Source organism: Cervus canadensis, chromosome 5 (assembly GCF_019320065.1).
Source record: "Cervus canadensis isolate Bull #8, Minnesota chromosome 5, ASM1932006v1, whole genome shotgun sequence".
Lineage (NCBI taxonomy): Eukaryota > Metazoa > Chordata > Mammalia > Artiodactyla > Cervidae > Cervus > Cervus canadensis.
The window spans coordinates 82,371,592-82,393,778 of record NC_057390.1 but is presented as its reverse complement, the minus strand read 5'-3'; the positions used below and the strand labels follow the sequence as shown (position 1 = coordinate 82,393,778).

General features: G+C 42.1%; 2 protein-coding genes across 3 annotated transcripts in view; one reads left to right on the top strand and one right to left on the bottom strand.

Moving 5' to 3' along the window:
- NOL10 (nucleolar protein 10) overlaps window positions 1–11,744 on the bottom strand; it is an 85,560-nt gene extending 73,816 nt beyond the window's left edge. The window contains exons 1-5 of the mRNA XM_043469347.1: window positions 11,533–11,744; window positions 7,060–7,105; window positions 4,763–4,861; window positions 1,763–1,840; window positions 550–587 (exon numbers count right to left, since the gene is read on the bottom strand). Coding sequence (XP_043325282.1) covers window positions 550–587; window positions 1,763–1,840; window positions 4,763–4,861; window positions 7,060–7,105; window positions 11,533–11,598 — 327 coding nt within the window. The 5' untranslated portion in view covers window positions 11,599–11,744. The remainder of the gene's footprint in view (window positions 1–549; window positions 588–1,762; window positions 1,841–4,762; window positions 4,862–7,059; window positions 7,106–11,532) is intronic.
- A 70-nt stretch (window positions 11,745–11,814) lies between these two features.
- Window positions 11,815–22,187, top strand: part of ATP6V1C2 (ATPase H+ transporting V1 subunit C2) — an 83,109-nt gene continuing 72,736 nt past the window's right edge. Inside the window, exon 1 of one of the 2 annotated variants that reach the window (XM_043469357.1) lies at window positions 11,815–11,937. The gene's annotated coding sequence lies outside the window, so the exon portion shown is untranslated. The remainder of the gene's footprint in view (window positions 11,938–22,187) is intronic. The other variant, XM_043469358.1, reaches the window with a different exon arrangement.

Here is a 22,187-nt window from a genome sequence, read left to right as displayed (position 1 = left end):
CCTGTAACTGCTGAAAATGGCCACAGAGCTGAAAGATGCATTAACGGCACCAAAAAGAAAAAAAACAAATGTAAATATATAAGCTGTGTCTTGAACTGCTTCAGTGTATGCTACAACCACTTACTTGCATGGTTAAGAGTATTAAGCAAACAACCTGCTATTGTACTTTTCACATATGAATAAGAAACTGAAAGCAACCTGGCAAACAATACTACTTTAAGTGCAATAATGAAAATCACACATCTAGGATATAAGATGGTCTAAAAAGATGACAGCTACCAATTCTTAAAAATATAGGTACCGCCTCATTCATACATGCTATGGAAAACTTACTTTGATATTAGACTTGCCAAAGACTATCTCCATCCTCGCTGTCACATTCACAAGACAAACTAAACAGATATTAATAGCAAACAACAGGTCTTATTTTACTGCATAGCTACTTAAAATTTAACAATGGAAATACCATAAAAACACTTATCAAAAAAATAAATTCCACTCATTCATTTCTTGAGCACAGGCAGTACAAACCAATGCTATAAAACATACCTTTGAATAGTCATCAGACAAAGTTTCAAAGGTGACAACTGAAAAATAAGAAGTAGTAAGAAAAATATAATTATCAATGTTTTTAATAAAAATATAAAATTGATGCAAAGATTCTAATTCAACACAGACATTATACACAAATGCTGGGTTTTGCTTCCTTTTTTGCCATCTACATAAAATAAGAACAAAGATGTCATACTATATTGCCCCTACAACACCAAGAGGGAAAAAAAAAACACCAAGTAGAAAGTTAAATGTTTTATAGTTTCTTAATACAGATCAGCTACATTTTCTAGAGAACTGCAGCAAATTAGATAATAAATTCACAAAATATAATGATCCGTAAATTTTGCCACAGTTTTTCTGAGATGTTCAAAGTAAAATAACAAACATTAAAAGCTCAAAAATGTTTGCTTGAAAAAAGATAACAGTAACTTTTTACTCATTCATAGTATACCTGCTAAACAAAACTAAAGAGTGAAAACAGTTACTATTAGCAGCATATGGAGTTTGTATTGCTTTTTTAAAAAAAGAGTACAAGAAGTTAGGAGAATACAAATTCCATTAACTTCTTTTTCCCTCACCTCAAACATGGGGCCATCTCCATGTTGGAGATGAACTTCCCATCTCAACCTGCCCTTAGTACCAGGCAGAATTCTAAGAACAACCCCACTGACCTTCCCCCGGGTGTAGTCCCCTACTCTGGAGAGTGTGGGTGGACCCTGTCAACATGAGGAGACACCGCTCTTGTGAGTACATCACATTTTATGGCAAAGCTGAGATTTATAACTCTCCCGAGCCCTTTAAAAACAGTGAGTGTCTTCTCCAGCTAGAGGCAGAGACCAGGTGAGGAGGCAATCAGGGGCCTCCAGAAGCCAAGTGTGGCCCCCCGGCTCACAGCCAGCAGCAAGCGGGACCTCAACCTAACAACCACAACAAACTGCGTTCTGCCAACCACCTGCAAGTTTGAGAAAAAAGATCCTGCCCAGGGCCTGTTGAAGAGTCCCATGCCGCTGACATCGTGAGGTCAGTCCTGAGCACAGAACACAGGCGAGCCTGCACGGACTTCACCTACAGAGCTGTGAGTAATGAAATGAATTTTTCAAAGCTGCCACATTTACTGTAACTAATACACAACCCACGCCCAGTTTAAAAAGGAGAAAAGTACCCAAATGTAAAAAGTATTTTCGTGAATTCAAATATAATCTCTTACCTTCTGAATCCAAACACCTTTCAAACTTCAAGGATAACTGATAGGTGTCATAACATCGAACTCGAGGTTTATATGTTCCTATAAAAAATTCGATGGGATGTAAAACCTATTATAAGTTTGCCAAACAAAAAGAATTTAAAAGCGGCTCTCTCCAACATCCGAAGGGAAAAATGAGCAAAGGATATAAACAAGCAAGACACAGAAAATGAAATACAAATAACTAATAAACTTCACGAATATTCTAACAAGGTACGTTTTTTAAAAACTAGTTTTTATCTATCAAATGGCCAAGATGAGAAATTGGTTAATATCTGCATTGAGGTGGATATTCAAAAAAAAATCTACTCTCATACTTTGGTAACAAGCATGAAAGTGAAAGTTTGAAAGTGTTAGTTGCTTAGTCATGTCGAACTCTTTGCAATCCCATGGACTGTAGCCCACCAGGCTCCTCTGTCCATGGAATTCTCTAGGCAAGAATACTAGAGTGGGTTGCCATTCCCTTTTCAGGGGATCTTCCCAACTCAGGGATCGAACCTGGGTCTTCTGCACTGCAAGCATATTCTTTACTGTTTGAGCCAGCACGAAAGCGCAGTGACAAGTTTAAATTGTTACAAATTCTTTGAAGGACAATCTGGCAGTATTTGTAAAATATGTGATATTCTTACATCTTAAATCTGTATTTCAATTTATACAAATTTATTCTACAGAAACACACCCATAAGTGTACCAAAGACATGAAGAATGTTCACTGAAGCATTATTTACAAATGGCCAAAAGATGAAAGCAAATTAAATGTCCACTGAAAGGGAAACGGTTATGTAAATGATGGTAAATCATTATATGACTTATAAAGAGGATAACAGAGACCTGTAACCACTGACATGGAAGCTATCAAAACACATTATAAAGTGAAACGCAGAGGGAATACAGCGAGAGAGGTGAGCCCTGCAGGGTAGTGCTCCTAATATTAATACGATCCGGCCTCTGTAAAACTCGACTGTGACAATGCTAGTCCTCTGCACAGAAAAACGATGGAGGAATAAGCACAGTGACACCTGGTATATTTTAATACAATCTTAGGGTCTTTCGCATTTTCTCCTGTGTATTTCTATTACACTTTTTATAAGATTATCACATTTGCAATCAGGAAAAGACTGATTTTTAAAACCAGTAAGAATATTTCTATTTTTAAAAATTTCTTAGCCATGCCCTATTGCATGTGGGAAATTAGTTCCCCAAGCTGGGATCAAACTCATGCCCCATGCAGTGGAAGCACAGAGACTTAATCACTGGACCATCAGGCAAGTTCATAAACCAATGAGGATACTTCTAAAAGAAAGCGATGAAGTAGTCCTATACTTTCTGACATGGATCAAAGCCTAAGATCTCACTTAAAAATAGTACATAGTATAGCATGGGCTTCCCAGGTGGCACTAGTGGTAAAGAACCCTCCTTCCAATGTAGGAGATGTGAGAGATGAGGTTTGATCCCTGGGTCAGGAAGATCCCCTCGAGTAGGAAATGGACACCCACTCCAGTATCCTCGCCTGGCAAATCCCATGGACAAGGAGCCTGGGGGGCTCCAGTCCACAAGGTCACAGAGTCAGACATGACTGGGTGACTGAGCACACACATTATAGTACCACATATCACATACATGCTCTCTACGTTATATATATGTTATACATAATCTACAATTGTAGTCTATATCCTGAACACAAAACTGGAGGCTAAAAAACATGGACAGTGTTAGTAATGAGACAACCACTGACACAGAACAAAAGAGAATAGCATGTAGATGGATAAAAGTTCTGTCAAACAAGAAAGTGGTTGGTAAAGAGACACAGATCAATGTTAAGTCAAAAACAACAATAAAAAAGTAAGTGGACAATATCTAGAATATATGGAGCAAAAGCAGAACCAAAAACGGTTGAGTAATGTTGCTGTAAAGGACAATACCAGTTCCCTATATTTCAGGGCTTTTTCTACTGATGAATTATTGTTAACATGAGGTCTTAGTAGCATAAGAATCACTAGTACATGACAGAGGAAATCATTATGATAAAAATGAACTTTCCTGGAACTCTCACTCCTTGTCGGTGGGAGTATAAAATGATCTGACTACTCTGAAAAAATACCTAGCAGGTTCTCATCAAACTAAATACACACCTAACCTATGACTCAGCAATGTCCTTAAAACAGACTTGTATGGGATGATTCATAATGTTTTATCAATAACAGCCAAAGAATGAAAATAGCCCAGATGTCCATCAGCTGAAGAATAAACAAAGTGTGGCATATTCCTCAAAGGAAATATCACTTGGTAACAGCAACCAAAAAAGAACTATTCACACATACAATGACATGAATGAATCTGAAATACGAAGTCCTAGGTGAAATAATTGCACAAAAAGAATACATAGTACATGACTGCATTTATACAAAAGAGTCTATTTAAAACAGGCTAAATTTGTCTGTGGGGAAAAAGTAAATCACAGAGAGGTGGCTGGCTATACATGAGTTGGGGCAGGGATTGACTGTGAGGAGCATAACGGAATGTTCTGGGTTAAAGGAAAGTTCTGGATCTTGCTGGGGGTTTGGGCTACACAGGTATATACACTTGTCCAAAGTCATCAAAATTATTTACTTATGCAAATTTTTTTAAAAAGCCATAAATAAATACTGAACTCTAGTTAATGACATACACCTGAGGTATTTAGGGGTGAATGATACTAACATCTACAACTTACTCTGAAAAGCATCAAAACACAGGGTGGACTGATGGATGGCAGAGAGATGGATAGACAGGTAATAAAGCAAACACAGCAAACTATTGAAGCATTAAGGTGATATGTAAATGGCTGTTCACTGTACAATTTTTCCGGTATTTCTGTATGCTTGAAATTTTTTAATACTAAAATATTAGAATAATTCTCCCTTTCCCTCCAAAGCATTTCCTGTTATGAAACATACATTAAATTATAACAAAAACGATGCTTACCTGTTGCTAAAATATACTGCCCATCTTTTGATACCTTAATAGTGGTACAAACAGTAGGCATTTCGAAATCCTGAATAAGTTCAATTCTCCTACGGACATCTGCGAAGAAAGAAAATACATAACTGGTTTAATAGCCATGTGCTTATTCTGTGTCACAGGAAGACAGAGCATTCAAAGCAGTCCCTATAAACAACCACCCAGTGCCTCCCAGCCTTGGGAAGGCACCAACATAGCCCCACTACACAGCAAGATTTTCTCTCAGCTCCTGCCTTATTTTTCTAAACCATTTTATTTGTCCTTTTCAAAAAGCAAAGAGTATCACCGTTAATAGGGGGAAAATGTCTGTAATAGTGCATCAAGCATCCAGTTTCAAGCCCTGGATTAACGGAGGCAGAATAAACATTAAACCACTACTGTTATTCAATCATGGATCATGGCTAAATAATAAGCTTAAACCTTTAAAATCTTTAAAAATTTATGTAAGAAACTGGTACCAAGCTGACTTTTGCCTCTCCTTGGCAGCACTGATCTGCAGCCAAGAGGACCCAGGCTAGAGAAGACTTACAGCAATCTTAATCTCTCTGGGTTAAAACACTAAGACGGACTCTCAAAAACGGGTTCCCTAACACAAGGGGGCGTGGCTTCTGGCTGGCTGCTATATGTGCCCTCTGCAAGGACCGAGTGTGACTGTCCGGCCCCTCATTGCCTCGGTCACTAAGCCTGAACGTAAGATTCAAACCAGCTAAGGAGGAGTGGGCCACACAGCTTGGAAGACAGGGATAGTTTTGAGATGGGTTAGGAAGTAGTCAGTGAACTACTTTTTTCCTCTAAATGATCTGAGTCTGTTTGCTTACACACTTGAACACTGGAGTGGCAAAGAGAAAAACAGAAGAAATCAGAATCAGTAAACATTGTGAAAGCAGCAGTTGCTTCTTTCCTTTGATTTAAAGTTTTAATTTTCGAAAAATTAAATTATTTATCATTTTTGTTTGCACTGGGTCTTCCTTGCTGAGCACAGGTTTTCTATAGTTGTGGCGAGAGAGGGCTACTCCCTAGGTGCAGTGTGTAGGCTTCTTATTGCTGTGACTTCTCTTGTGGAGCACGGGTTCTAGGCGCATGCGCTCAAGAGTTGTGGCGAAGGGGCTTAGTCGCTCCACTGCATGTGGGATCTTCGCGAACCAGGGATCGAACCCACGTCCTCTGCATTACAAGGCAGATTCTTAACCACTAGACCACCAGAGAGGTCCTTAATTTTCTAATTTTACAGATACTATATAAAGCCTACTTTTCCAAGATACTTGCTTTGAGGTATTTATCTCACATCCAGAAATCCCTTCATTATCTTAGGTCTTTGATTTGTAGAAAATAACTTGAAGAAAATATATGGAAAGTTAATCATTTTTCATACATGACAAGTTGTAACAGAAAATTTAATGAAAGTCTGTCTGAAACAATTTAAGTTACAAACTGATCTTACAAGCCTATCTTCCCTGCTGTCTTAACTTAAAAGAATCAAAATCTTCTACAATGATCTTTCAGGGTTCATGTTTATATGTCCTGTATATAAAATTACTTTGTTTAGAAAGAAAAGGTTCAACAACTCTGCATCTCAAAAACTGACAGATGGATTTAACAAACGGAAAAAGATTTTAATACGCTGGAAAATAAAGCGATTATGGAACCGTTAGGACAGTTAGTCCTTCTAGGATTGCTTCAGTGGGTATGGCAAGACTGTAAGGCCCCGGCCAGTCCATTACCTGAGTCATTTCTCAGCATTATTTATGCAGCTGGGAAGCTTTATGAGTGAGTCTCCTCTAGACAAAGAGCCAGCTGGCTTACTGCTTGCTTTAAAGGCGGTGGACCCCTATGTTCAGTGTTCCTCAGCTGTAGCACAAACCTACTGCATGCAGAGCAACCATCTGGGCCACCCTGAGTGCCCCCATGGGACTTTGGGCAGGGAAGTGACCGAAGAACGCTGGTGTTCACGCTATTTGCTGTGCCACATGACTCATGGGGTCCTTGTCTCTGATCCAGGAGTCTTATGACTTCTGCCATCATCCATGAAACAGTAAGAGGCTAACCGACTGCCGTGTGAGTAGGTAAAAATCAAACCCCATGCCCACAGGACTGTATTTACCACAACAAGTTTTCTTCAGAGGGAAAAGACAAGAATGTTTATTTCCCACTGCACGAATCCCACTGTGTTTTTGTGAACATTCACTTAAACAATAAGTGAGTAAAAGCATTATAACATGGATCACAAATGTGGCTGAAATGAAAAAAAAAATTCTACTCACCGACATCTTTCTTCTGAAGTGCCCTCTTCTTCCTGTCAGAAAGCCACTTAAAGAAAATGAAGAGACTTCATTTTAAAACACATTTACGTGAACTGTCTCTCTGCTTACAAAAAATAATACATGCTCATATAAAAAACTGGAACCTTAAAGGATTATGTAACAGAGAAAAGGAAAACACTCTGTAGTCCTAACCCTACTGTTACATCCTGGCATAATGGATTTTTTTCTGGTATGCATTTTCCTTTACTAGACAATAAATTTTAAGGACTACCATATTTTACACAAGAGAAAACTAGTTCATCTAATCAACCTAAGGGAAAGCAGTAAGCCTCAAACATTATGGGTTATAACTAACACATGGAACCACTTGAAGTGAAATTTCAAAAAGCAAAACATTAAATGGAGAAACTGTCTCAAATAAACACATTTTTTACAAAATATAAAACTAGATAAATAGCTGAGACTTGATAATAAAGAAGTGATACTCTTAAAAGTCATATTCACAGACACCACATTTAGTTCTGTAATTACTATACCTTATTTTAGCTAGCAATATAATCTCATTGCATGAAAAGGTCCAATGATGAAGCACTAATAAAGTACAATTACCTTAAAGCAGTGGTTTTCAACCAGGGGCAATTTTGCCTCCAAAGGGCATCTGGCAACTCTTAAAGCGTATTTGGTAGCACAATGGGGTGGGGTGGGCACTCCTGGCATCTAGTGGGTAGACGTTAGGGATGCTGCCAAACCTCCTACAACGCACAGGACAGCCTGTACGCTAAGCACTGTCCCTCCCAAAGTGTCAATAATCATGAGGTTAAGAAAACATATGCTCAAGAAATCAAAGAAAACCAAGAGAAAGATTAATAGATATCATTTCTAAAAGCACAAACCCAACGTACAGCCCATGTTAGACACCAGACATTACAATCTTTAGGGCTCTTTGGTCATGCAGACCCACCCCTAAAGACCCTCACTGTGATGTGTGATACCTGAGGAAGGGTGGACACTGGCACACGTGTCACTCTTTGAAGGGCTTGACTCCAAGCCAGAGTTTTCCTCCTGCCTTTGTCTTCAGAACACTGATTTGTGGGTTTACACTAGTCTTTGTGATTATATTGTTCTGATTTCATTTGAGGCAATAATGCTTCAACTAAAGGTGATGTTAAACTTTATTTCTGAGCACTCGATATGTTCTTTTACATCACACTAACACAAGCAAAGGGCTCCCCTGGTGGCTCAGTGGTAAAGAGTCCACCTGCCAATGCAAGAGACCCGGGTTCGATCCCTGGGTCGGGAAGATCCCCTGCAGAAGGAAATGGCAACCCATTCCAATATTCTTGCCTGGAAAATCCCATGGACAGAAGAGACTGGTGGGCTGCAGTCCACAGGGTTGCGAAGAGTTAGAAACAACTGAACAACTAAAGAACAACAAAAGACAAGCAAAACAGAGGTATATTACCAGGGCTTCTCCTTTAATAGGGCATTCAATTTCCTCTTCTCAGAAGTTATGCTCAAGAAGAGGCCAGTTCACTCAACAGCTCGTCTCATACATCATGAAAAGTGAAAGTGAAGGTCTCTCAGTTGTGTCTGACTCTTTGTGACTATACAGTCCATAATACTGGAGTGGGTAGCCTTTCCCTTCTCCAGAGGATCTTCCCAACCCAGGTCTCCCGCACTGCAGGCAGATTCTTTACCAGCTGAGTCACCAGGGAAGCCCAAGGATACTGGAGTGGGTAGCCTATCCCTTCTCTAGCAGATCTTCCCGTCCCAGGAATCAACAGGGGTCTCCTGCATTGCAGGCGGATTCTTTACCAATGGAGCTATGAGGGAAGCCCAATGCTATAATTCCCATGCTATGAGGGATGCTCATACATCATGACCACGGAGCAAAGAGGAGGGGATGGAGACTGCCTTCTAAATGAGAGCCTGGGACCTTAAAAGGGTCAGAAATTCTGTACCACAGTGATGACAGGAAGGAAAAACAATTCATGCTGGAGTTTCTGTACAAACTGACAGCACTCCAGGACAGCACACTAGACAGAGTCTGTCCTGCACACTAGTACAGGAATGAATCAGTCTAAGTTTTAAAACTTCACCAAAGCCCTGAAAGTTGTCACTGATTCCAGGCATCCTCTTTGTGTTCTATAAAAAGCACCACTAATAGAGAATGGTACTTTACCAGTGCCAAATAATTTAACCTGAAACCCAGCAAAAGAGCTCCAGAGATGCTGATAACCTAAATCTCCCACTGGACAGGCACCTTGCCGTCATTAGGGGGAGAAAAAAAGAACCCTAGTGGATTTTACATTTAAAGTAGGTAAAGCAAAATAGGCAATTTGTTGATAAGTCAGATTTACTTTAAAAGAAGATTCAGAGATTCCCATGGCAGGATACACATACCTGTTGACTCAACATTTCCATCTGATGTTTATTAGAACGTCAAAACTTCAATATCAAGAAATAAAATTTTGATCTCTTTTGCCCACTACTTTCCCCTTGACCCACAATGTGCTCAATTCTCCATTTCAACTATGAGCAACACGGTGTCCCCAGTCATTCAGATCCAAACCCTAAGAGTCCTCTCTGGATTCTTTCCTTCCTTTCACCTCAAGTCCCTACAGCTATTCAACCCACTAGCAAGCGCCACTAGCCTATCTCCAAAACACCTCCTTTACTCCACCAAATCTTAGTATCTCCTTTGCTACCATCCTAGCCCAAGCATCAGTCTCTCAGCTGGATCATCTAACTCATCCCCACTCACTCTCCCCAGCTGCAGTAATCTGACGTGGAGTAGCCAGTCTGAAACCCAACAACAGCTTCCAATAGCATTAAGAATAAAGCCCTAACTTTCTACCTGAGCCTACAAGGCCCATCTCTTCAGTCTCATCTGCCCCCACTCTCCCACCTCACTGAGCATTCCACAGCCACCACCGTGGTGCTTCTGTGTCTCCAATGTGCCAAGTGCATTCCATTGTGGGTCACTGACACCTGTTCTCTCAGCACAAAAAAACTCTTCCTTTCCCCTTATCTTCACAAGACTCCATCCTTTTCATCATTCAAGTTTCTGCTCAAAGGTTGCCTCTTGTAGAGACGACTGCCCTCAAGGCTTTAATCCAAACCACTTTCTCTGAACACTTCATTCACAAGAGCTCTCTTATAGACACTCAGCACTCAAAGCATTTATCGGTATCTGAAGTTGTTCTATTTGCTTACTTATTACCCTTTTCTCCAACAGGAAACCATATCGGACCAGTTCATCACGTATCCCAACACTTAGCTCAGGGCTGCCTGCACGTACTCACATCCCAGGAGATGCACGGAGGAAAAGAACAAACTGAGAGGGATCATGCTGTGTGACAGCTGGAGAAGGAGTTATTTAAGGTGAATTCTGAGAAGAAACTCAACGCTGGCTCCAAACCTTTTGGGGTCAGACACAAGAAAAAGCTACATTTATTCTGATTCCCAAGGGCAGAACTCAGACCAACAGCAGCATGTAGGAAGGGCCATGTTTTAAAAACAACTGTCTAACAAGTAGTTTCAAGTGGGAAAGAGCTTCTGCGAAAAGTTTCTTCTCACTGGTAGTGCTTCCGCAGTGACTTGACCATCACTCTTAAGAAATAACATCGAAGCCTCAGAGCCTAGGTGTGTGACCCCTGGACAAGTCACCTTTCCCCTCCCTGGAACTTTTTCCCCTATTTCTAACATGAAAAGATTGGAAGAGAACTGCTAACTTTCCAAGCCCCTTCCAGTTTTGACGTCCAAAGACTCAGTGATATCAAGTTAACTTCAGCAAGGTCCAAAAATACCGTCCATGTCATAAATTCTGCAGCGGCAAAGCCTGCATTTTCCTTCACTGCTGTATTTCTAGAACTTGGCATATAACAGAAATTCAACGAACAGCTGAAAAAAGTGAGTGTTAGTGGCTCGGTCCTATCCGGCTTTTTTGCGACCCCAGGAACTGTAGCCCACCAGGTTCCTCAGTCCGAGGGATTCTCCAGACAACAACACTGGAGTGGGTTGCCCTTCCCTTCTCTAGCGGATCTTCAGGACCCAGGGAACAAACCTGGATCTCCCCATTGTAGGCATATTCTTTACTACCGTCTGAGCCACCAGGGGAGCTGATGAGGGGCATTTAAACGGGGGAGAAATATCTGTCAACCAACCTGTCTACGTTTTCCTCCTTGGTTGTAGCAGCGGCTATGAATATCCATACAAGTCCAAAGGGATACTTCCTCTGTCTAGAGAACTTTCCCCCAAAAGAGTTCAAGAAAAACTCATCCATCCTGATTACCCCGAGGCCCAATTTCCGGCGCGGTCGTCGTCTCCCAGCACCGACCAGCTTCCCCAGGTACCATCCCTCACCTCTGGGCCTTCCCGGTCTGGGGCCGGCCAGGGCCCAGCAGAAACTGCCAGGGACCGGGCGGAGGACAGAGGGGCCTCCCGCGAGGAGGAGGACCCGACCTGACTCACCTCGGGAAGGGACTTGCCGCAGCTGAGACTGTAAATCTTCACCTCGTTGAGGCTGGAGACCTGCATGGCGGCGCCGAGGAGGCAACAATCCCGGTTCCTGTCCGGGACCCTCTCCCAGCGGCGCAAGCGAGCGTCAAAAACTTAAGAAAGCCTCCCCGAGCGCCTGAGCAGCGTGAGGCGCGGGCGCCGGCGCCGGCGCTGGGTGATTACGCACTTCCAGGTGCCGGTGGGGGAAGGAAAAAATGGCCGACCCCGGAAGTGACGGAATTAGGGAAGAGGATCCGATGAGGCTTTAGGAGAGATGGCAGTGCCCTGGGAGCCATGTGAAGAAGGGCAGGGCCGGAACCCTCACGGCAGGGAGACGCAGGAAGCTCTTAGCGTCCCTGCCCGGGCCGAAGCGTCGAGGTACCCTGGAGGGCGTGGCTGGCCGGGCTGACTGGAAGCCTTGTGGGGGAGAGGGTCCCAGTCAATGAAGCCAGGTGGAGGAGACCTGTGAGCAAACGCGGAGTGGAAGTAAAATTCCGTTCTCACTGGTGTTTCTGCACTCTTCCCATAAAAATAAATGCTTTTGGAGATTGATGTATTAAAAAAAAATATTTGGGGGGACTGCCCCGACGATCCTGGGCTTCCTCTTCAGGTGGTACGGGTTCAATCCCTGCTCGGGGAACTAAGGTCCCGCGTGTTGCATGGAGTGGCCAAAGATGAAAATTAAATAATTAAATGAAGGTTTTTTTCCCAGAAGTATTTATCAATTGGCTGCAATCAGTTTTCTTTGCTGCATGTGATTTATGTAGTTGTGGGGGTTGGATGGGTGTGGCGCTTTTTTGTGATGGCTTGGGCTTCACTGCGATGCTTGATGTCAGTGCGATGTCTTCTTTTGTGAAGCTCTGGGTTTGCAGGCTCAGTGGTTGCGGCCAGCGGGTGGGCTTGGCTGTTCAGCAGCATGTGGGATCTTCCCAGACCCCTGACTGTGAAGTCGTTCAGTCGTGTCCGACTCTTTGCGACCCCATGGACTGTAGTCTACTAGGCTCCTCTGTCCGTGGGATTTTCCAGGCAAGGGTACTAGAGTGGGTTGTCATTTCCTTCTCTAGGGGATCTTCCCAACCCAGGGATTGAACCCGGGTCTCCCGAATTGCAGGCAGATGCTTTACCATCTGAACCACCAGGGAAGCCCCCTGATGGAACCCAGCATTGGCAGGCGGATTGCTATCCACCGCATGCACCGGGAAAGTCCCTTCATCTGGATTTGGCATTCGTCCATAGAAGAGCAAAATTCGCCCCCCCTGGGGACTTCCCTGGTGGTCCAGTGGCTAAGGCTCCATGCCCCCAATGCAGGGTGCCTGGGGTTCGATCCCTGGTCAGGGTAGTAGATCCCACATGCTGCAACTAAGACCCAACACAGTCAAAGAAATAAATAAAAACAAATATTATGAAAAAGAAAAAAAAATTCGCCACCCCAATATGTCTCTTTGTCATGTGCATTATTTCCATCTGAAAACAATCACAGCCCAAAAGACATGGGAAGAGACTTTTGACCTTCCCCTTCTCTGTCTAGCAGAATGTAGCCAGAGGACCTGTTCTAGGAAGGGAGCTGTCACCAGAGATAACTATAGTATGAACTAGGTGTGGTGGACAGGGAAGAACCTAGCAAAGTCTGTTAAAATTCTTTTTGGTGTCCCATTGTCTCTGAAGTACCCAGCAAGCATTTATTTGTTTAGCAACATTTGCTTTTTAATCACCATGTCAGTTGCCCTCCTCGCCTTTGAAGTCTCAAACCATCACCCAAAACAATTTTTTGTCTTTAGCTAACGATGGCATTTGGACCTCCCAGGTGGCTCAGTGGTAAAGAATCCACCTACCAATGCAAGAGACTTGGCTTCAGTCCCTAGGTCAGGAAGATCCTCTGGAGTAGGAAATGGCAACCCACTCCAGTGTTCTTTTTGCCTTTTTATACTATTCATGCAGGAGGAGAAGGAGGTGACAGGGAATGGAATGGTTGGATTGCATCACCGACTCAGTGGACATGAGTTTGAGCAGACTCTGGGAGATAGAGTGAAGGACAGGGAGATCTGGTGTGTTGCATTCCATGGGGTCACAGAGAGTCAGACACGACTTATCGACTGAACAACAACAAGCAGTATTCTTGCCTGGAAAATTACATGGACAGAGGAGCTTGGTGTGTTACCGTCCATGGAGTCCCAAAGAATTGGACAGGACTTAGCAACTAAGCGGCAGCAGCAGTGAGGGTATTTAAGGTGAGGGTTTTGACTGTTTCGGCGCGTTGAGTGAGTAGTTTCCCTGAGTCTCTCCCATGTATTCATGTTAGTACACTTTTGTTTGATTTTTCTCATATTAATCTGTCTGATGTCAGTTTAATTCTTAAGCCAGCCAAAGGAACCTAGAAGGGTAGAGAAAGATTTTTTTCCTTCCTGGCAATTACACTAAATAAGGATATATTTCTTTTAAAATGTACTAAGATAAAAAGGAAAAGTGATCAGGAATGAAGTGGATTTGAACCTGATATCTTACGAGACGGGTGTGTGGCGGTATTGACAGTCACAGCCCCTCACTTACGTATCGTTTTCAGAAGGTTCACAACCTTTCTCTGCTGATCATCCAGTTACTTAGAGACCTAACTTTACTGTTGCCTAGATCTGAGGACTTAAGAATTCTTGGAGTAGAATATTTTTCTCATTCTCCTATGCTTTCACTGTACTGAATAAACGCCTTTTTTAGTAGATTTTTATTACCAAAATACACAAAATCCTACAAATAATAAATAATGAACATGGATGCCATGCTATGCTAGATGCCTATTCTTGGCAGTTTCCTTCAGGCACTGTTTTCCTTTTAAGTCACAATCTCTCAAGGCTAATTAAAATGTCATTTTTAAAATAAAGCCCGTAAAACTTTCTTTCTTTAATTAAACTTGGGATGGTCTCCTTTTTAAAAATTAAAAAATTAATTTCTAAACAATTTTTAAAGGTTACTATGAAATATTGACTTTTACAATTATTTGTAGTTTACCGTTATTACAAAATATTGGTTATATTCCCTATGTTATAAATACATCCTTGTGCCTATCTTACACCCAGTGGTTTGTATCTCCCACTCGCCCACCCCTTTATTGTCCCTCTAACTGATAACCACTAGTTTGTTCTCTCTCTCTGCTTCTTTTGTTACATTCTTTTGTTACAGCTAGTTTGCTGTAGTTTTTAGAATAAACATAATACATATATAAGCAATATCATACATATTTATCTTTCTCTGACTGATTTATTTCACTTAGCATACTGCGCCCCAAGTTCTTCCATGTTGCTGCATATGGCAAGATTTCATTCTTGTGCCTGAATAGTTTTCCACTGTACGTGTAGATGGACATACACACACACAGAATTTATCTGTTGATGAACCCTTAGGTTTTTTCCATGTGCTGTAGAGTCCTTTTGAATGTGTTCTTCACCCTGTTGTTTTCTTTCTCCCTCATTTATCATATTATAGGGATTTTGTTTTACGTATTTAGAAGTATAATAGTGTATTGAAGTCATATATGTAAAACCAAGTTTCAACAATTCACACATGAACCATCATGTTTCAGCTACACCCTCACCACTTCCTCATCCTTGGATTATTTTGAAAGATTTGAAGTCAGTCCATGACAATTACTTCTGTGGGTTGTAACGTACTTGTCTGACCACCCCTTCCATCTAGACGTGATGACAAGTCTGGGCCTTAATTCATCTCTGGGTTTCCTGGGCCTACCCCAGTGCCTGGCACATAGCATGCTCTCAGTAAAGATTTCTTGATTTAAAAAGGTAACAATTAATCACTCTCATCCTGACCCAAAGTCCTAGTTATTTGTTACCTACGTTTTGGCCTTTGGAATATTGAAAACAGCACAGCTGTCTGACAGATGATGGTTGTTCCAAACATGCCCAGTTATACACCTTGTCTCTCCACAAGAAATGTCATAGCTTAGAGTCAGGAAACACACTTGAAGGAATGCAGTGTTCTCCGCCAGGTAGAACAAGGTGTTCTCGGTCGTCGGTGCCAGGATGGCGCCCTCCCCGCAGTCACTGGCCTGAGGGTTCAATCCAGTGTTTTATAGAGTTGTTTTCCCCTGAGGATGGAACTACAGAGCAGGTGCTGCTTCTCAGGTGTTTCTAGTTTCATCCCTAACACAAATATTCAGTCGTTAGACTAGGATGAACTTGAATGTGGTGCTTTATTCAATACCTATCCTTGGAGCTAAGAGCACAGACTTTAAAGCTACACTGCCTGGATCCAAATTCTGGCCCTACCACTGGCTACCTGGATAGAGACTGGAGAGAACAAGTTTTGTAATCTCTATGCCTCTGTTTCCTCATTTGAACAATGAGGATAATTACAGAACCTACTTCAGAGGGCTTGACGTAAAGATAAAATGACTGCATGCCATAAATCATTGAGTCCAGGATATCTGTTACTTTGAAATCAGGATGTGTCTTGTGTGTCAAGAATATTTAATTGACAGTAATTTTTCTTCTAATAGTACATGGGATAATGGTGCATCTTATAGTTAATGAGCTTCTAGATTCAATAAAATACATATGGGGCACTTAGAACAGTTCCTGACATAGTAAGCACAGTGCACTAGTTGTTGTTATTAATGCTGGGGAACCAAAACATTAAAAACAGTTTAAGGAAAAAAAAATCAAGTTGTAGACTCTAAATAACTTTAAATGCTGTGTTATTAGTTGCCATTCCAGAAACCTTCAAGCAGCCTTCAAGATCCCTCTCCCAATTTCCTACTTCCACAGCCCATTATTCTCCAAATCTTTTTGATTCTACCTTTCAGATGTCGAATTCATTCTTCTGTGTTCCCAGTGTGAGACGAGATCAAATCTCATCCTCTCCCACCTGGCCCAACAAAATCCTTTTGTTCTGATCTTTGTTCCTCATATCTGTCTCTCACAGGAGACAAAGTCATGTCTCTAACAGGCAAACCCAATCACATTAACACTCCAACTCAAAGCATTGTAGTTCTCCCCACATCTGAACAACCTGGCTGCCCCCTTCTGACTTTCCCCGCCACCACACCTGGTGCTGGCCCCTCCCCAGCACCTCTCTTACCCGCACCCTCACTCCCTAGACTCTCCGAGCTGCAATACATACAGCTTGAAAAATATGAGACCCCCGACTGGGACTGACACATATACGCTATTGATACGATGGATGAGATAGACAACTGACTGGAGCCTACTCTAGAGCACAAGGGACTTTACTCATTGCTCTCTGGTGACCTAAAAGGGGAGGAAATCCAAGAAAGGGGGAATATATGTATACGTATAGCCGATTCGATGGCATCGCCAACTCAATAGAGATGAGTTTGAGTAAACTCCGGGAGTTGGTGACAGACAGGGAGGCCTGGCATGCTGCAGTCCATGGGGTCGCAAAGAGTCAGACAAGACTGAGCAACTGAACTGAACTGAACTGATAGCTGATTCGCTTTGTCGTACAGTAGAAATTAACACTGCAAAGCAGCTGAACTCCAATAAAAAGTAAAAGTAGAAAAATGCAAGACCTTCTCTCACGCCTCCTTCAAGTCTTTGCACCTGCTCTTCTGACGACTTTCACCCCCTGCACCCCCCCTGTGTACATCAGTAACTGCCGCTCAATCTCCTTCATCTCCAGGAGACTTTAAATAACTTAGATTCTCATCATGCGTTACATGTAACCTCACTGCAGTGTTTCTTGAACTAGGGCTTACAGATGTATTTATAAAATAGCATCTCGGGTTTTTTCTTCTTTTTTTTTTCAACAGTAACCTTTTAAACAGTTGATATAAGCATATCTGATTCTCTGGTTGGCATCTTCTGAAAAGTACTACTGCTCATACCATCACCAAGTTTGCATTTAAGTTCACAGTTCACTGGTTCCACGTGCCACTGCTTTTATTGTCTCAGTTCAGTGGTTGGAAGGAGAGGTGATAGTGTGAAAAAATACAGTAGGGGGCAAGTCTGAGCCTACTGAAAACCCAATGATGTCATGGCCTGCTGTGTGAAATAAGGTTTTGCAGTTGATCAAATCGATAACAGTGGTGGGAAGAAGTAAATAGGTTAGGGATAGAGAATGTGAAAGCCCTCAGGCCGTAGCAGTGCTGCATGTTCATTTAGCAAAGCAGCAATTGATTTTGGTTTAAAAAAATGTATCAATCATCATAGTAAATTAATTTGAGTTATATTTGTTTTAAATTTTTCAATTTTGCATAAAAATAATGTATCTATTTGTTTTGGTGTACAGTAATACAAGAGCTAAAAGCCTAATAAACTTATAGCTGGGTTTACATTTGTGCATCCTTAAATAAAATACTAGAAAGAATTAAGTCCTAAATGCAACATGGCAGTGTCCTGGATTGAATCCTGGAACAGAAAGATGACGTTAGTGGAAAAACTTGTAAAATGTGAATGAAATCTGTAGTTTACTTAATAAGAACTGCACTAGCGTTAATGTCTTCAGTTCAGTTCAGTTCAGTCACACAGTCGTGTCTGACTCTTTGCGACCCCATGGACCACAACATGCCAGGCCTCCCTGTTCATCACCAACTCCCGAAATTTACTCAAACTCATGTCCATCAAGTCGGGGATGCCATCTAACCATCTCATCCTCTGTCACCTTCTCCTCCTGACCTCAGTCTTTCCCAGCATCAGGGTCTTTTCCAGTGACTCAGCTCTTCACATCAGGTGGCCAAAGTACTGGAGTTTCAGCTTCAACATCAGTCCTTCCAATGAACACTCAGGACTGTTCTCCTTTAGGAGGGACTGGTTGGACCTCCTTGCTATCCAAGGGACTCTCAAAAGTCTTCTCCAACTCTTCAAAAGCATCAATTCTTTGGCGCTCAGCTTTCTTTATAGTCCAACTATCACATCCATACATGACTACTGGAAAACCATAACCTTGACTAGACAGACCTTTGTTGGCAAAGTAATGTCTCTGTTTTTTAATATGCTGTCTAGGTTGATCATAACTTTCGTTCCAAGGAGTATGCATCTTTTAATTTCATGGCGGCAGTCACCACCTGCAGTGATTTTGGAGCCCCCCAAAATAAAGTCAGCCACTGTTTCCACTGTTTCCCCATCTATTTGCCATGAAGTGATGAGACCAGATGCCATGATCTTAGTTTTCTGAATGTTGAGCTTTAAGCCAACGTTTTCACTCTCCTCTTTCACTTTCATCAAGAGGCTCTTTAGTTCTTCTTCACTTCTGCCATAAGAGTGGTGTCATCTGCATATCTGAGGTTATTGATATTTCTCCCGGCAATCTTGATTCCAGCTTGTGCTTCATCCAGTCCAGTGTTTCTCATGATGTACTCTGCATATAAGTTAAATAAGCAGAGTGACAATATATAGCCTTGACGTACTCCTTTCCCAATTTGGAACCAGTCTGTTGTTCTATGTCCGCTTCTAACTGTTGCTTCCTGACCTGCATATAGGTTTCTCAAGAGGCAGGTCAAGTGGTCTGGTATTCCTATCTCTTTCAGAATTTTCCACAGTTTATTGTGATCCACACAGTCAAAGGCTTTGGCATAGTCAATAAAGCAGAATTAGATCTTTTTCTGGAATTCTCTTGCTCTTTCGATGACCCAGCGGATGTTGGCATCTGATCTCTGGTTCCTCTGCCTTTTCTAAAACCAGCTTGAACATCTGGAAGTTCTCGGTTCACGTATTGCTGAAGCCTGGCTTGGAGAATCTTGAGCATTACTTAGCTAGCGTGTGAGTTGAGTGCAATTGTGTGGTAGTTTGAGCATTCTTTGGCATTTCCTTTCTTAGGGATTGGAATGAAAAATGACCTTTTCTAGTCCTGTGACCACTGCTGAGTTTTCCAAATTTGCTGGCATATTGAGTGCAGCACTTTCACAGCATCATCTTTTAGAGTTTGAAATAGCTCAACTGGAATTCCTTCACTTCCACTAGCTTTGTTCATAGTGATGCTTCCTAAGGTCCACTTGACTTAACATTCCAGGATGTCTGGTTCTAGGTGAGTGATCACACTGTAGCGATTATCTGGGTCGTGAAGATCTTTTTTATATAGTTCTTTTGAGTGTTCTCTTAATATCTTCTGCTTCTGTTAGGTCCATACCATTTCTGTCCTTTATTGAGCCCATCTTTACATGAAATGTTCCCTCGGTATCTCTAATTTTCTTGAAGAGATCTCTAGTCTTTCCCATTCTCTTATTTTTCCTCTATTTCTTTGCATTGATCACTGAGAAAGGCTTTCTTATCTCTCCTTGCTATTCTTTGTAACTCTGCATTCAAATGAGTGTATCTTTCCTTCTCTTCTTTGCTTTTCACTTCTCTTCTTTTCACAGCTATTTGTAAGGCCTCCTCAGACAGCCTTTTTGCTTTTTCGCATTTTTTTGGGGGGGGGGATGGTCTTGATCCCTGTCTCCTGTACAATGTCACAAACCTCCATCCATGGTTCATCAGGCACTCTGTCTATAGATCTAGTCCCTTAAATCTATTTCTCACTTCCACTGTGTAATCATAAGGGATTGATTTAGGTCATACCTGAACATTCTAGTGGTTTTCCCCACTTTCTTCAATTTAAGTCTGAATTTGGCAATAAGGAGTTCATCATCTGAGCCACAGTCAGCTCCTGGTCTTGTTTTTGCTGACTGTATAGTACTTCTCCATCTTTGGCTGCAAAGAATATAATCAATCTGATTTCGGTGTTGGCCATCTGGTGATGTCCCTGTGTAGAGTCTTCTCTTGTGTTGTTGGAAGAGGGTGTTTGCTATGACTAGTGCGTTCTCTTGGCAAAACTCTAGCCTTTGCCCTGCTTCATTCTGTACTCTAAGGCCAAATTTGTCTGTTACCCCAGGTGTTTCTTGACTTCCTACTTTTGCATTCCAGTCCCCTGTAATGAAAAGGACATCTTTTTTGGGTGTTCTAAAATGTCTTGTAGGTCTTCATAGAAATGTTCAACTCCAGCTTCTTCAGCGTGACTGGTCAGGGCATAGGCTTGGATTACCGTGATATTGAATGGTTTGTCTTGGAAACAGAGATCATTCTCTCGTTTTTGAGATTGCATCCAAATACTGCATTTCAGACTCTTTTGTTGACTCTGATGGCTACTCCATTTCTTCTAAGGGATTCCTGCCCACAGTAGTAAATAAAATGGTCATCTGAGTTAAATTCACCTAAAATTACTTCAGAATAAAAGTTTTTTGTTTGCTTGCCTGCTTGTCTTTTAAGAATCAGCCAATATTGAGAGTCCTCCTGCTAGGTCCATAGAGCTTCACCGTTTCTTCTGGAACCCGCTTCCTCATTTTCTCTCCATGAGTATTACAGGAGGCTTGTGTATAGATTTCCCAACTATCCACCAGGACCAGAACTCTTTTTTTAAAAAAATTATTTTTATTGATTTATTGATTTGTGGCTCGGCTGGGTCTTTGCTGCTGTGTGAGCTTTTCTCTAGTTGCGTTGAGCAGGGGCGAGTCTCTAGTTGTGGTGTGCAGGCTTTTTTTTTTTTTTTTCATTGATTCTTCTTGTGGAGCACAGGCTCTAGGGTGCAAGGGCTTTAGTAGTTGCAACCCACAAGCTTAGTTGCTCCAAGGTGTGCAGGATCTTCCCCATCAGGGATTGAACCCGAGTCTCCCACACTGGCAGGTGGATTCTTTACCACTGGGCTACCAGGGAGGCCCAAGAACCAGAACTCTTGAAGCCTCTCACCCCTGGCCTCCCTGCTGTCACTCCTGCCCGGACTCTTAACCCTGCGAACAACCTTTTAGAAACACCACATCAGATGATTCCCTTCTCCTTCTTAGAACCCAGTGCACTCACATTTAAATCCCAGCTCCTCCCTGATGCCGATGTGATCCTCCACCGCCTGTCTTCAGCCTACCTCTTTCTCCCCAATGACTTGGCCACATTATTTACTTGCTTTTCTGACCTCAGGGTTTTTGCACTTGCTCTTCTCCCTGTCCAGAATGCTCTGACCTTAGCATTTTGCCACTTTGCACCATCTGGATCTCATTTGAAATGTCCCTCCCCACTCCCGGATACCTTCTCTGACCCACAGCAGTCCCACCCCCACCTGGCTGCCTCCATCACATTTATGTGCTTTGTTGTCTTTCTTGCATTTATTACCTGGAATGACTTTGGCTGTCAGACACTGATGAAAGTTTTTTTATCCTCTGGTTCCTCCATGCTCAGTAGCATGGAAGCCCGTTGAGAACAGGAAACTTATCCATCTAACTGCTATACATATATGTAATTACACGCAACACTAAGAATAGAACAAATATAAATTTGTTGAATGAAAGAGGAAGATGTTATTCTAAGTGATTCCCAAAGATAACGCTCTTTCAGGCTCTTGCTGATAGCATGGTCTTCTTCCTGCCTGTCAGACCCCGTTTCAGAATACTGAAGTTCCTAGTGGCTGGCCACACCTTGCCCAGCCCAGGGTGCCAAGCCCACCTATTTCCCTGTTTCTCTAAATCATCGCTCAGGCTTGCCCGTAACCTGCAAAGGAATTTTCCACACCTTAAAAATATCATCAACAACTGAATTGGTTTTCTGTTGCTAATAGCAAATTGGGATTCCCTGGTGGCTCAGACGGTAAAGCGTCTGCCTGCAATGCCGGAGACCTGGGTTCGATCCCTGGGTCTGGAAAAT